This window comes from Carlito syrichta, unplaced genomic scaffold (genome assembly GCF_000164805.1).
Source record: "Carlito syrichta isolate Samal-C Ts95f unplaced genomic scaffold, Tarsius_syrichta-2.0.1 Scaffold308161, whole genome shotgun sequence".
Lineage (NCBI taxonomy): Eukaryota > Metazoa > Chordata > Mammalia > Primates > Tarsiidae > Carlito > Carlito syrichta.
This window is the reverse complement of record NW_007252257.1, coordinates 430,915-443,759: the sequence shown is the minus strand read 5'-3', so window position 1 is coordinate 443,759 and position 12,845 is coordinate 430,915. Positions and strand designations below refer to the sequence as shown.

At 39.7% G+C, this 12,845-nt stretch overlaps 1 protein-coding gene across 1 annotated transcript in view; it reads left to right on the top strand.

Moving 5' to 3' along the window:
• Positions 1–12,845, top strand: part of FAM20B (FAM20B, glycosaminoglycan xylosylkinase) — a 41,331-nt gene that overhangs the window by 20,285 nt on the left and 8,201 nt on the right. The window contains exons 4-6 of the mRNA XM_008065138.2: positions 1,486–1,596; positions 10,786–10,956; positions 11,168–11,359. Of these exons, the coding sequence (XP_008063329.1) occupies positions 1,486–1,596; positions 10,786–10,956; positions 11,168–11,359 (474 nt within the window). The remainder of the gene's footprint in view (positions 1–1,485; positions 1,597–10,785; positions 10,957–11,167; positions 11,360–12,845) is intronic.

The window sequence follows — 12,845 nt, the reverse complement described above, 5'->3', positions numbered from 1 at the left end:
TTTTGACAAATCTTGTTGATCTTGCTTTTGTGACTTTTCTAACATTGGGTTTAGGACACAACAGCAGCCCTAAACTTAGATAGCTGTTTTTGAAGGCTTTCTAATGTTGTAAGAAAAGTTCCATGATTCAATGATGGGTAAAAACCAATATATGAAACTGCATACAGTATAATCTCCATTGTGTGTATATGTGTAAGTGTGGGTGTTTGTTTATATATAGACGTAAAGGGGAAAAGTGCTCATATGCCTAAATGTCAGCACTTTGAGTTATTCCAGGTTGTGGGATTCTGAGTGGTGTCTGTTTTCTTCATTTATACATTTTCTGTGTGTTCCTCATTCTGCCCCTCCAACTTTTCTTCAGTGAGTGTGTATTTTTTAATCAGGAAGTCTCATTTTTAAAAAAATGATTTTATTTTATTTTTTTGAGTTGGAGTCTCATTCTGTTGCCCAGACTGGAGTGCAGTGGCCTCTCCTGGCCACCACAGCCTCTACCCGCTGGGCTCCAGTGATCCTTCCGCCTCAGCCTTCCAAGTAGCTGGAACTACAGGCGCATGCTACCATGCCTGGCTAATTTTTTGTTGTATTGTAGAGATGAGGTCTCTCCAAGTTGCCCAGGCAGGTCTCGAACCCACGGGCTCAGGCAATCCACTCACCTCAGCCTCCCAAGGCACGGGATTACAGGCTGACCCACTGAGCCCAGCTAAAAAAATGATTTTTTTAAACACTGAGGTAGTGCTTTTAGATCATTAGACAATGGTATCTTCAAGTGTGTTAATATTTAAGTTGCTATGTGGGTTTATTCTTTTTGGTCAATCTGCATAGTCTTTTGTTAATATGCTATCTCATTTAAAGCTTTGCATTCAATATGAGTTCTTTCTAATGCTTTGTTAAAATTTAATTTTAATTTTAATTTTTTTTTTTTTTTGAGATGGTATCTTGTTCTGTCACCCAGGCTGGATGGCAGTAGTGTGTTCATGGCTCACTGCACCTTTGAACTCCTGGGCTCAAGAGATCTTCTTGTCTCAGCCTCCTGAGTATCTAGGACTAGAGACATCTATCACCACACCTGTCACTATGTTGCCCAGGCTGGTCTTAAACTCTTGACCTCAAGTGGTCCTTCTGCTTTAGCCCCCAATGTGCTAAGATTATAGACATGAACCACTGTGCCTGGCCTGTTTTTAATTTTGTTGTGAAAAATTTCTGACAAACAAAAGTATAATGAGCCCATATACCCACTCCCTAGACTTAACAACTGTTCACATTTTGCCTGATTTGCCTTGTCCTTTTTGCTGAAGTGTATATGAAAATAAATTACATACATCTTGACGTCAGATGCCTAAATATATGTACCTCTAAGAAATGAGATTTACCTACCTAGCTATAAAATTCTTATACATTTAACATGATTAACCATAATTTTTGAGACTGTTATTTAAAATATATTCCTAAAGATTTTTCTCTTCTGTTCTTCAACCTCCAAACCAGGATTCTGGGTTTCCGCCGAGCCCCCTTGGTGGTTGGCAGATTTGTTAATCTTCGGACAGAGATCAAGCCTGTTGCCACGGAGCAGCTGTTGAGCACATTCCTAACTGTAGGTAAGAAGATTATAGAGGACATTCAATTAAATGGGGCATTGTTGAACAAGCTGGTTGATTTTTTTTTTTTTAATTTCTATTTTAAAGATGTGGAGTATAGTTCAGGTTTAGGTATACAAATGGTCTTTGTATAGGTAAAGTTTGGGCCTCTTTTGTTCCCCATTTCACCTGATGCTGGTTGATTTCTTTTAGGAACTGACGAACCCATGGGAATACAAAAGCAAATCTGACAACCAGTTATCAAGTTACTCAGGAAAATGAATCTAGAGGTAGATAATAGGATATGGGAAGTTCTCCCCAGTGCACACTCTATGGTAAAGTAGGAAGTGAGGTCATTTACTGAGAATGAAAGTTGTTGGTAACTTTATTTCCTTCTGCTTTGTCTTACAGCCAAATCTCAGACTCAGAATTTGACCTAAATTGGTCATTGTTTATATATCATTGTCTCCGTTGTTTTATACACACGTAGGGAAGGGTCTCCTGTCTCCTTAGAATTGAGGAAATCTTAAGGCAACTCTGTAAGGAGGTCAGAAATTTTCTCTTGTAGGGTTGCTTTTAGGCCTGGAAGTTCTGCAGGAATTAGCCTGTAACTCACTGCGCATGGAACTGCTGTGATACCTCTGACCTCTGTTTTCCACGATCTTATTCTGAGGTTAGGGTTCTGAGCTAAAATTCTCACTCCTGTTCTCCTTGTGGGCATGGTGAGAATGGGAAGAATTCAGAGGTGCTTTGGTCTCTTGTTTCAGCCTCTTCGTGGTGACTCTTTTTCAGTGATATGGTGCTCTGTATTATAGTATGACTGTTGAAATAGACATTGCAAGATGAACTTCACCTTGCTTTTTGCTAGAATGAATGAATTTACATTTAAAATGAAGTAAAACTGAATGTTTAAAGAACTGTGACAGATTTATCGTTCAGAATTTAAACTTATGAGGCTTGGCCTATGCTTTTCTTAAAGCTAACCAAAAGCATACAGTGTCATTGGTTTGTTTCAGAATTTTCTAATCACCTTTGATTGTTCAGTTTTATGCTCAGCAAACATAAATTCCTGATGGGTGCTGGGATAGAGAATGAGGTCAAGAAGAATAAGCCAAGGTCCTTGCTCTTTAGAGACTCAAGAAGGTTAACTCTCACAGATTATATGAAGTGTGGAGAAGGGAGAGGCCAGAAAAAGGTTCATAGAGGAGGTTATTTACACTTGGACTGAATATTGAAGGGTCTATAGGAGGTATAGCAACCTGAAGGTAATGCAGGCTTGGTTTATTCGGGATCCTGTGAGCTTCCAGATACCCTCCAGCACAAGACAGGTCTAGGGATTTGGCTGGAGGTGAGATTTTTTTTATAATGGACTGACCTTACTTAGCCCAATCTTGGTTTGTTGTGGTTGTTGCCTTTGTGCTTTTAAGACTTTATATTTTTAGAGTAGTTTTAGGTTCACAGCAAAATTGGGAGGAAAGTACAGAGATTTCCCACTTGCTCTCTGCCCCAGCATATGCACAGCCTCCTCCATTATCAACATCCTCATCAGAGGCCTTCCTTTAAACTGGTGAGCCTACATTGACACGTCATAATCACCCAGAGTCCATAGCTTACACTAGCGTGCACTCTTGATGTTATGCATTCTGGCATGTATACATCACAATAGTATCACACGGTATTTTTCACTGGTCTAAAAAGTCTCTGTGTTCCACCTGTTTATCCCTCTCTACCCCTCTCCAATCTCCTGGCAACCACTGATCTTTTTACTCTCTCTGTAATTTTGTCTTTTCCAGAGTATCATATAGTTGAAAACACAGTTTATAGGTTTGTCACATTGGCTTCTTTCACTTATTAACATGCATTTAAGGTTCTTCCATGTCTTTTCATGGCTTGATAGCTCATCTCTTGTTATTGCTGAATAATATTTCATTGTCTGATGTACTACAGCACCTACTGGAGGGCATCCATTCATCTACTGAAGGGCATCTTGGTTGCTTCCAACTTTTGGCAACTGTGAGTAAAGATGCAATAAACATCTGTGCAAGTTTTTGTGTAGACATAAGTTTCCAGCTCTTTTGGGTAAATACCAAGGAGTGTGATTTCTGCGTCATATGGTAAGAGTATGTTTGGTTTTGCAAGACTCTCTCAATCTATCTTCCAAAGTGTACTATTTTGCATTCCCACTAGCAATGAATGAGAGTTCCTTTTGCTTCACATTCTTGCCAGCATTTGGTGTTGTCATAGTAAGGATTTTGGTCATTCTGGTGGGTATTTAATAGTATCTTGTTTTAATTTGTATTTCCTTGATCACATATAATCTAGAGTATCTTTTCATATGCTTATTTTCCATCAGTATATCTTTGGTGAGGTGTCTGTTGAGGTCTTTGGCCCATTTTAAAATTAGGTTGGTTGTTTTCTTATTGTCAAAGAACTTTTAACTTTTTTGGATAACAGTCCTTTATCAGAATGTGTCCTTTGTAGGTATTTTTTCCCAGTGTGTGACTTTTCTTTTCCTTCTCTTGACACAATTGTTTTATGTATTACTAGATACATTGTTATAATAATGACTAAATTCTTATAGCCCTTGCACCCTGACAAAGCACTTTCACACTGTCACATTATCTGATTCTCCTGACAGGAGAGTGTACTAAGTAGGGGGGATATTACCCGCCTGAGAAAGACTCCAGAATCTTTCATCTGCTTATAGTTTTTATATTCATATTTTCAACAAAACTTTATTTCACTTCTGTGTAACAGGTTTTGAGTGAGATGCTGAATATACAAAACTGACCTTCCTGTTTTCAAGGAATTTTGTCTGATGTGGAAGCGAGGCATGTACAAAGGGCCTATGGAGTATAGAAGGGAGAGGAGGTGACCTAGAAGTTAGGGTCAGGGTAATAGTTAATTGGTAAAGGTGACCTTTTAATCAAGTATTAAAGGGGGAATAGCAGTCCCGCATGTAGATATAGTGGGAAACGACATTTGAGGTTTGGATTCTTTACATTTTTTGTGCCATAGACCCTTTGGCAGTCTGGAGAAGCTTATGGATCCTTTTTCAAAAATAATATTTTTAAATACTTAAATTAAAATACATAGACTTATAAATGAAACCAATAATAATAAAGTATATTTTAATATCAAAAATTACAAAAAGGAGATTTATGCTTTGTTATTTAACACATTAAATTAGATCTGGCAAAAATCTAGTCACTACCATAATTTCACACTATGAATAGTATTTTGAGATAACTACAACAGTGCTTATACAGCATGAAGAAGCTGTGATTTCTTGTAGTCACGGACAATGCTGATATGCTGGTTTGCTCCCTACCATCAAAATGGACGAAATGCTCATTTTCAGGTAGAGGTTATTAAGAATAAAGATGTGATTTTGTTCCCATCCAGCTCTTGGACCCTGTGAGTTAACCCTGTTCCAGGTGGAGGACAGAGTGTGAACCTCTCAGTGTGAGCACTGAGAGGACGGCATGCCAAACTCGGGAGACTGTGCAGTTTAGCTGGAGGAGAGGGTATGTGTAGGGTTGGCCGGTGAGGAAGGCCGCTGGTCAGGACAGTGTCACTGACGGGCCTGTGCACACGCTTAGAAGTCAAGGCTTTCTCTTCAGGCTCTTGAATTTAGAAAACTCATTGTGGTTACATGGAGGAGGATGCTTTGGGAAGGTAAGATTCAGGAGCTGAGAACACTCAGGGCTGTGTGGAAATTCTTATGTGATAAAAAAACAGAACTAAAGGAGGGCAGGGAATAGAAAGATGTAAGAGCTATTCAAGAATTGGAATGGAAAGAATGTGCTGAACGTTGGGGCTGGGAGGGTTAATGGAGAGAGGAGGAAATTCAGAAAGACTCCCAGGTTTCTGGTTTGGGTAACTAAGTGAATGTGGAGCTGTTCACTGTTTTAGGAAGTATAGAAAGCAGCAGATTTAGGGAGGTGGAGCAGAGGAAGATAATGAATTTAATTTTGGATATTTTGTTTCCTTGACAGGAACATCCAGGAGTAAATGTCAGCTAGTCATTTAGAAACTAAAGTCTAGAGCTTAGGAGAGAAGTCTAGGCTGGAGGCGTAGATCTTATTTTCACAGTTAGGAGTTCACCCAAGGAGAGAATGGAGACTGAGGTGGTCAGAAAACTAGTTTCTAAAAGTTTGGCATATCCAGGAACGAGTAAGAGGTTTAGAGACTCAGGCTCACAGCATGAAAACAGTGATATTAAGCTCAGCAAGGCAGAATGAACCATGGCATTAATAATAAATAGCCCTGACTGGGCTCAGTGGCTCAGCCTGTAATCCCAGCACTTTGGGTGACCGAGGTGAGTAGATTGCCTGAGCCCGCGGGTTCAAGACCCACCTGGGCAACTTGGCGAAACCTCATCTCTACAATAAATCAAAAATTAGTCAGGCGTGGTAGTGCGCACCTGTAGTTCCAGCTACTTGGAAGGCTGAGGCGGAAGGATTGCTGGAGCCCAGCAGGTCGAGGCTGCAGTGGCCGGGAGTGGCCACTGCACTCCAGTCTGGGTGACAGAGTGAGACTCCAACTCAAAAAAAAAATAAAATAAAATAATAATAATAATAAATAGCCTACAGGGAGTGGGTTCTGATGTTGTGTTAGGTGTTGTACTGAGCATTGTCATGGGTTGTGTCATTCATTCTTCACAGCCCAGTGGTGAAGGTGCTGTTATTATCACCATTTTTTTTTTTTAGTTTTTTGAGTTAGAGTCTCACTCTGTTGCTCATGCTGGAGTGTAGTGGCACTCCTGTGGCCACCGCAGCCTCAACATGCTGGACTCAGGTGATCTTTTTGCCTCAGTCTTCCAAGTAACTGGAACCATAGGCATATGCCACCATGCACAGCTAATTTTTTGATTTATTGTAGAGATGAGGTCTTGCCAAGTTCCCCGGGGTGGTTTCGAACCTCCGGGTTCAGGCAATCATCTTGCCTCCACCTCCCACAGTGCTGGGATTAGAGGCATGAGTCACTGGGCCCGGCTCTTGTCTGCATTTTACAGGGGGTGCTTAAAGATGAAATTATATGCCCAGAGTCTTGCAGTCTCATGATTAAGGTACCCTGTACCCTGTATGTTAACCCCAGAAAGCTGACCCCAGGTCCCAGTTTCTTTTTTTTTTTTTTTTTAGTTGGAGTCTCACTCTGTCACCCAGACTGGAGTGCAGTGGCCGCTCCCAGCCACCGCAGCCTCGACCTGCTGGGCTCTGGCGATCCTTCCACCTCAGCCTTCCAAGTAGCCGGAATTACAGGCATGCGCTACCACGCCTGGCTGATTTTTTGATTTATTGTAGAGATGAGGTCTCGCTGCCCAGGCGGGTCTCGAACCCACAGGCTCAGACAATCCACTTACCTCAGCCTCCCAAAGGTGCGGGATTACAGGCTGAGCCTTAACCAAGGCACCATACTCCCTTCCAGTTATAAAGATTCTTATTTACACACCTCAAGAATTTGGATATTGTCCCTTAGGCAACAGGTTTCCTATACCAAGCAGTGTTTTGAGTTTTTTTTTTTTTTTAATAGAGGTGAGATCTTGCTTTGTTGCCCAGGCTGGTCTTGAACTCCTGGACTCAAGCAATCCTCCTGCCTTGGTCTCCCAAAGTGCTGGGATTACAGGCATGAGCCACCGTGTCTGACTTTTAAAAAAAAATTTTCAAATCAATAATATATTAATACAGTTCAACTTTCAGTGAAATTCAATAAAAAGCTTTCCTCTCATCCATCTGGTTTCTTCTTTTTCTCCCAGTGTCAACCTTTATTAGTAACTTCTTTTTTGTATGAAATATATTTTTATTTAACTACCATTTGATACAGCATATAGCACACTGTACTTTTTCATCTTTTATATTCTGAGAAATATTTCCATAGCACATGTAAAGAGCAAGTCCCCATATTGGACTTAGATGTTGCTCCAATATTTTGTTTTAACAGCAAGCGTTGCCCAGAATTACCTTGTACATACTGTTATTCTACTTATGAGCACGTCTTAGACATGGAACTGCTAAGTCAAAGGGCACATGTACCTTAAATGTTGATAGATGTGGCCACATTATTCTACATAGAAGTTTAACCAGTTGACATTCCCAGTAGTGATATCATCAACAACATGTTTTCAGACTTTAAAAAAAAATTTTATATGTAGCATGTTTTTAAGAGCCATTTGCACCTTCCGTTAACTGTCTTTTCATGTTCTTTGCTTGTTTTGTGCTGTCATTGGTCTTACCAGTTTATAGGGGGGATAGTCCTTTGTGATATGAGATGTAAATATTCTTTCCCAATTGTTAAGTTTATTTTGAATTTGCTTATGATTTTTTTTTGCCTTGTAGAAATTTTTGTTTTCAAATGTAGTCAATCAGCCTTTATGATCAATTTTCTGATTTTGAATCATAGTAAGCCTTGCTCAGTCCAAGGTTATGGAATAATTCTGCCTTATTTCCTTTAGTACTTTTATAGTTTTCCCCCACATTAAAATTTTGATGTAGTTGAAATTTATCCTGGCATGTGGAATGAAGTATGGCTCCAATTATTTATTTTTCCTCGATTACTATCATTTGTTCCAATAGCATTTATTAAAGAGTCCACCTTTTTTCTGCAGTAATAAATTTTCATTTGTGTGTGCTTTAGTTTCTAGACTTCGTATTCTGTTCCATTGGACATTGTGTCTATTCATGAGTTAGTCTATACTGCTTTAATTGTTGAGGCCTTAAATGTTTTAATGTCTGGTCAAAATAGTTGAGTTTTCTAGAGGTTCTTGTTTATTTTTTGTTATGACCTTTAAAATTGCCATGTGTAGTTACATTAAAAGATTTGCTAGTGTTTCTGTTGAGATAAAGTTAAATGTATAATTTTTTATATTTTTATAATTATAAACATTATAAATGTGGCATGTCTTTCCATTTGTTCAATCTTCTTTATCTAGAAAAGTATTCAAAGTAAAGGAGAATGATGTAAACAACTTGTGGTGAGTATAGTTGGTTAGTTTCTATTTACTGTGTACTGTGCCAGAGGTGAAGTTAGAAACATTAAGTGTAAATATTGCTTTTCTCCTTAAGGAGACACACACATAAGAACATAAACAGTCACTGAAGGAGATGAGGATTTTTTTTTGTTGACAGTATAGGAAATTAGCTTATTTGATGGCTGTATTTCATGGGGTTGGGAGCATACAGAGAAAACATTGCCTTTTAATGTTTTTATATTTTAAACTTCCTATTTTGAAGTTATTTTAGATTTATATAAAAGTTATAGAAGTAGTTCAGAGTTCCCCAGATCCTTCACCTTCAGTTGTTAATACTTCTAAACCATTTGAGAATAGATTGCAGATATGAATGCTCCATTACTCCTCTTAATTCTTCCTTAAAACTTTGGTGAGTATTTCCCAACCACCAGGACACCCTGCTACAAACCACATTCAGCCATCAAAATCAAGAGATTAACACTGACCTGATATCACCATCTAATCCATAGACACTATTCAGATTTTGCCACTTGTCCTTGTATGTCTTGTATAAATCTAGGAGGCAATCTAAGGTTAGATCACATGTTATATTCAGTTGTTTTTCCTTTTTAGCCTCTCTCAGTCTTTAATAATTCCTCACTCTCCTGTTTTTTATGACCTTAACATTGTTGAACAGTGCAGGCAGTTACTTTATAGAATGCCTCTCAATTTAGGTTTGTCTGATGCTCCCTCATGATTTAAAATTTTGGGCAGAAATACCAGAAAAGTGATATTGTACTGTTCTCTGTATGTTATAGTAAGAGGTACATGATGTATATGTATTGATATATCCCATTGATGGTGATATTAAGTGTTAGCATCACTTAAGATATTATCACTTAAGAAAGCGGGTGGCTCCAAGTTTCATCAGTGTAAAAGTAGTAAGTATTCTGTGTTTACTAATAAGTTGTTACTGAGTACTCTGTAGGGAGCTACTGTAGAACTGTAAATATTCCGTTCCTTATCAGACTGTTACTGACCAGTTTTAGCATTTATTTATAATTTTTGTTAGAATCAGTTATTATGACAGTTGCCAATGTTGATTTTTTTTTCATGTTCTCAGCAGTATCACCAAATAATGATTTTTAAAATTCTATCATTGCTTCTAGACTTATTAGTTGTCATTCTATTGAGAGGTAGAACTGCCCCCATCACAGTTTATTTATACTGCTATGAATTCACAGGCTTAACTTACTCAGAGTTACAATGTGTTGCTAATGATATTTATTTTGATGTTCAAACGGTCCCAGATTTGGCCAGTGAGAACCCTACAAACTGGCTCCCAGGTCACTTTGGAAGGACTCCGTCATTCTCCCGGCACTTCCTTACAACTGGCATAGTAACACTATGATCCAGGCTCATCTTGTTCTTTCCCTACTCCAGCCATGGAGTCAGCTGTTTCTTCAAGGAGCCCTGGTTCCTTTTAATGTAGTGTTAGATGGTATTTAGAAACTCATATGTAAGTGCTAGGTATCCTCATTACTACCTAGGTGTCATCGTTTTCAGGTTTTCTTTAAGGCAGCGTTAAGGAATGTATGTGTGTGTATAGATATATAATATATATAGATAGGCACATACACACACACATCTCTGTCTTTTTCTATATCTGTGTTTGTGTATTAAAACCATCAATTCATACCAATATTTCCAATTCTAATTCAGCACCACAGGATTTATTCTGGCCTTTTCCCTTTCTGTGGTTCAGCTCCCTTCTCCACCTTTGAGAAGCCTGGTTCTTTTATGCTCAGTTCTTTTTTGTTCAGCCTCCCTCTTTCCCCTGCCCCCATGTGTAACCACACTTCTAGCGACACTTGGTCCAATGTGTGTGCCCTCTCACCCTTCCCTGAGCACTCTGGCCAAAATCTCAGCCCTGATGAAGGAGAAGAGGACTCTTTCCTTTCATGAGAGTGAGTCGAGGATGAGAGTGAGTCTCTCTCCTGGGAGAGAGCCTGGGTAGAAGGGACACAGAAGGGGAGGGTAACTTACTTTTTTGTATATACACTTTGGTACCTTTTGAATTATTTTACACCATATACTACTTTATTACCTATACAGGAAAATAAATGTTTGAAATATAGTAAGTTCAGGATTTTTGTTTTCACTGCCTGTTTACTCAGCTACTTTCTTCAACATCGTTTGGGGGAGAATTTGGAGTCTTCGTTTTTTCCTTATGTGTATTTGGCTCCTTTCTGTCCTTTAGGAAAACAATACTTGTTTCTATGGGAAATGTTATTACTGCCGAGAAACAGAGCCAGCATGTGCTGATGGAGACACAATGGAGGGTTCTGTCACACTTTGGCTTCCAGATGTGTGGCCTCTGCAGAAACACCGACACCCGTGGGGCAGGACTTATCGGGAAGGCAAACTGGCCAGGTAAATGCTCCTGAGAACCATGGTTTCATCCTCCCCTGTGCCTGGCCAGGTGCCAACCCTGCAGAGAAGCCAGCAGTTCTGTCCAATAGTGAAAAGAACTTGTAGGGTCGGGGCAAGCCCATTAGGTTGGGGCTCTGTCTTCTCTTTGCTTGTAACAGTGACAGGTACAGTGTTGGCACTCAGTAACCCTGGGAATGCGACTTGCCTCCAGGTGGGAGTATGATGAGAGCTACTGTGATGCAGTAAAGAAGACGTCCCCTTATGACTCTGGCCCACGCCTCTTGGACATCATTGATACAGCTGTCTTTGACTACCTGATTGGCAATGCTGACCGCCATCACTATGAGAGCTTTCAAGACGATGAGGGTGCTAGTATGCTTATCCTTCTCGATAATGCCAAAAGGTAAGACCAGCAGCACTGTTCTTGTCCGTTAGGGGTTTTCTGTTTAAAGAAAACACACTTTATAGGGTATCCTGGAAACATCCAGAACCCACTTGATAGATGGCATCCTTTTTTCCCCTTGGGTTCTATTCTGTTGGCACTCATCCTTCCTTCCACAGGGATCTCAGGACTTAAAAAAAAATTAAAAAGTGATTCTTTCAAAGGAGTCGAAAATGCTGAGTGTTTTCAGAGACAACTGTAAACCAAATTCTTTAATTTGTTATTAGCTGCATCATTCTTTCATGACTGTGATGCTTAGAATCTTGAGAAATTCAGATTTAATAGAATGTGGAATTTTTTTACTATTAAATTCTATCCAAAGTTCCTTGCAATTTAGAAAACCTATTAAATAAGATGTTTTGCTATTTTTATGTCAGTCTAGGCCCATATTTTTGTTAACACGGAAAAAGTAGTTGCTTAGTGATTTTATATATATAAAGACAAGTTACTTTTATCTTGAGTAAGACAAGTTTGTTCATTTTAAATAAAGAGAATGTCTGTATTTTTTTTAGGCCTGAGCTATTTGGAGAGCACAATGTCCTTCCACTCTGCACCCTGCGTTCTCCATGTGACCATTCAGTGCTGTACTTCTAGTTACATTTAATAAATGTTTGCAGAATAGAATGCTTTCTTGGAGCCCAGAATTATCCAGGCACAGGTCACTACTGTTAATATTGGCTTCTAGAAATAAGCCAAGACATGAATCTTCAGCAAAGAGTGCTTGGGCAGTATTTGCTAATGATGCTGCTGTCTTATACTGAACACTAGGCACCTTGTGCTCCTTGAAAGATGGTGACAGCCACAGAAAGTGAAAGGCCAGCAAACACTGCCTCTCCCTCCACCCCATCACAGCAAAGGTCGTACTGAATATGTTCCTGAACATCTTTATTCTTGCTTATAAAATGATCACTTACAAAAACAATCAGGTAGCCGGGCTTGGTGGCTCAGCCTGTAATCCCGCGCTTTGGGAGGCTGAGGTGAGTGGACTGCCTGAGCCCGCGGGTTCGAGACCCGCCTGGGCAGCGAGACCTCATCTCTACAATAAATCAAAAAATCAGCCGGGCGTGGTAGCGCATGCCTGTAATTCCGGCTACTCGGAAGGCTGAGGCGGAAGGATCGCCGGAGCCCAGCAGGTCGAGGCTGCGGTGGCCGGGAGCGGCCACTGCACTGCAGTCTGGGCGACAGAGTGAGACTCCAACTCAAAAAAATAAAAAAAAAATCAGATATGCTTCGATATACATGATATATTTGGTATATATCAAAATAGTTGTTGTCTTAGTCCGTTCGGGCTTCTATAACAAAATATTTTAGACCGGGTAGTTTATAAACAAGAGAAATTTATTGCTAACAGTTCTGGAGGCTGAGAAGTTCAGGATCAAGGCACCATAAGATCCAATGTCTGCTGAGGGCAGGCGTGTACCTCATAGATGGTGCCTTCTACTCATCC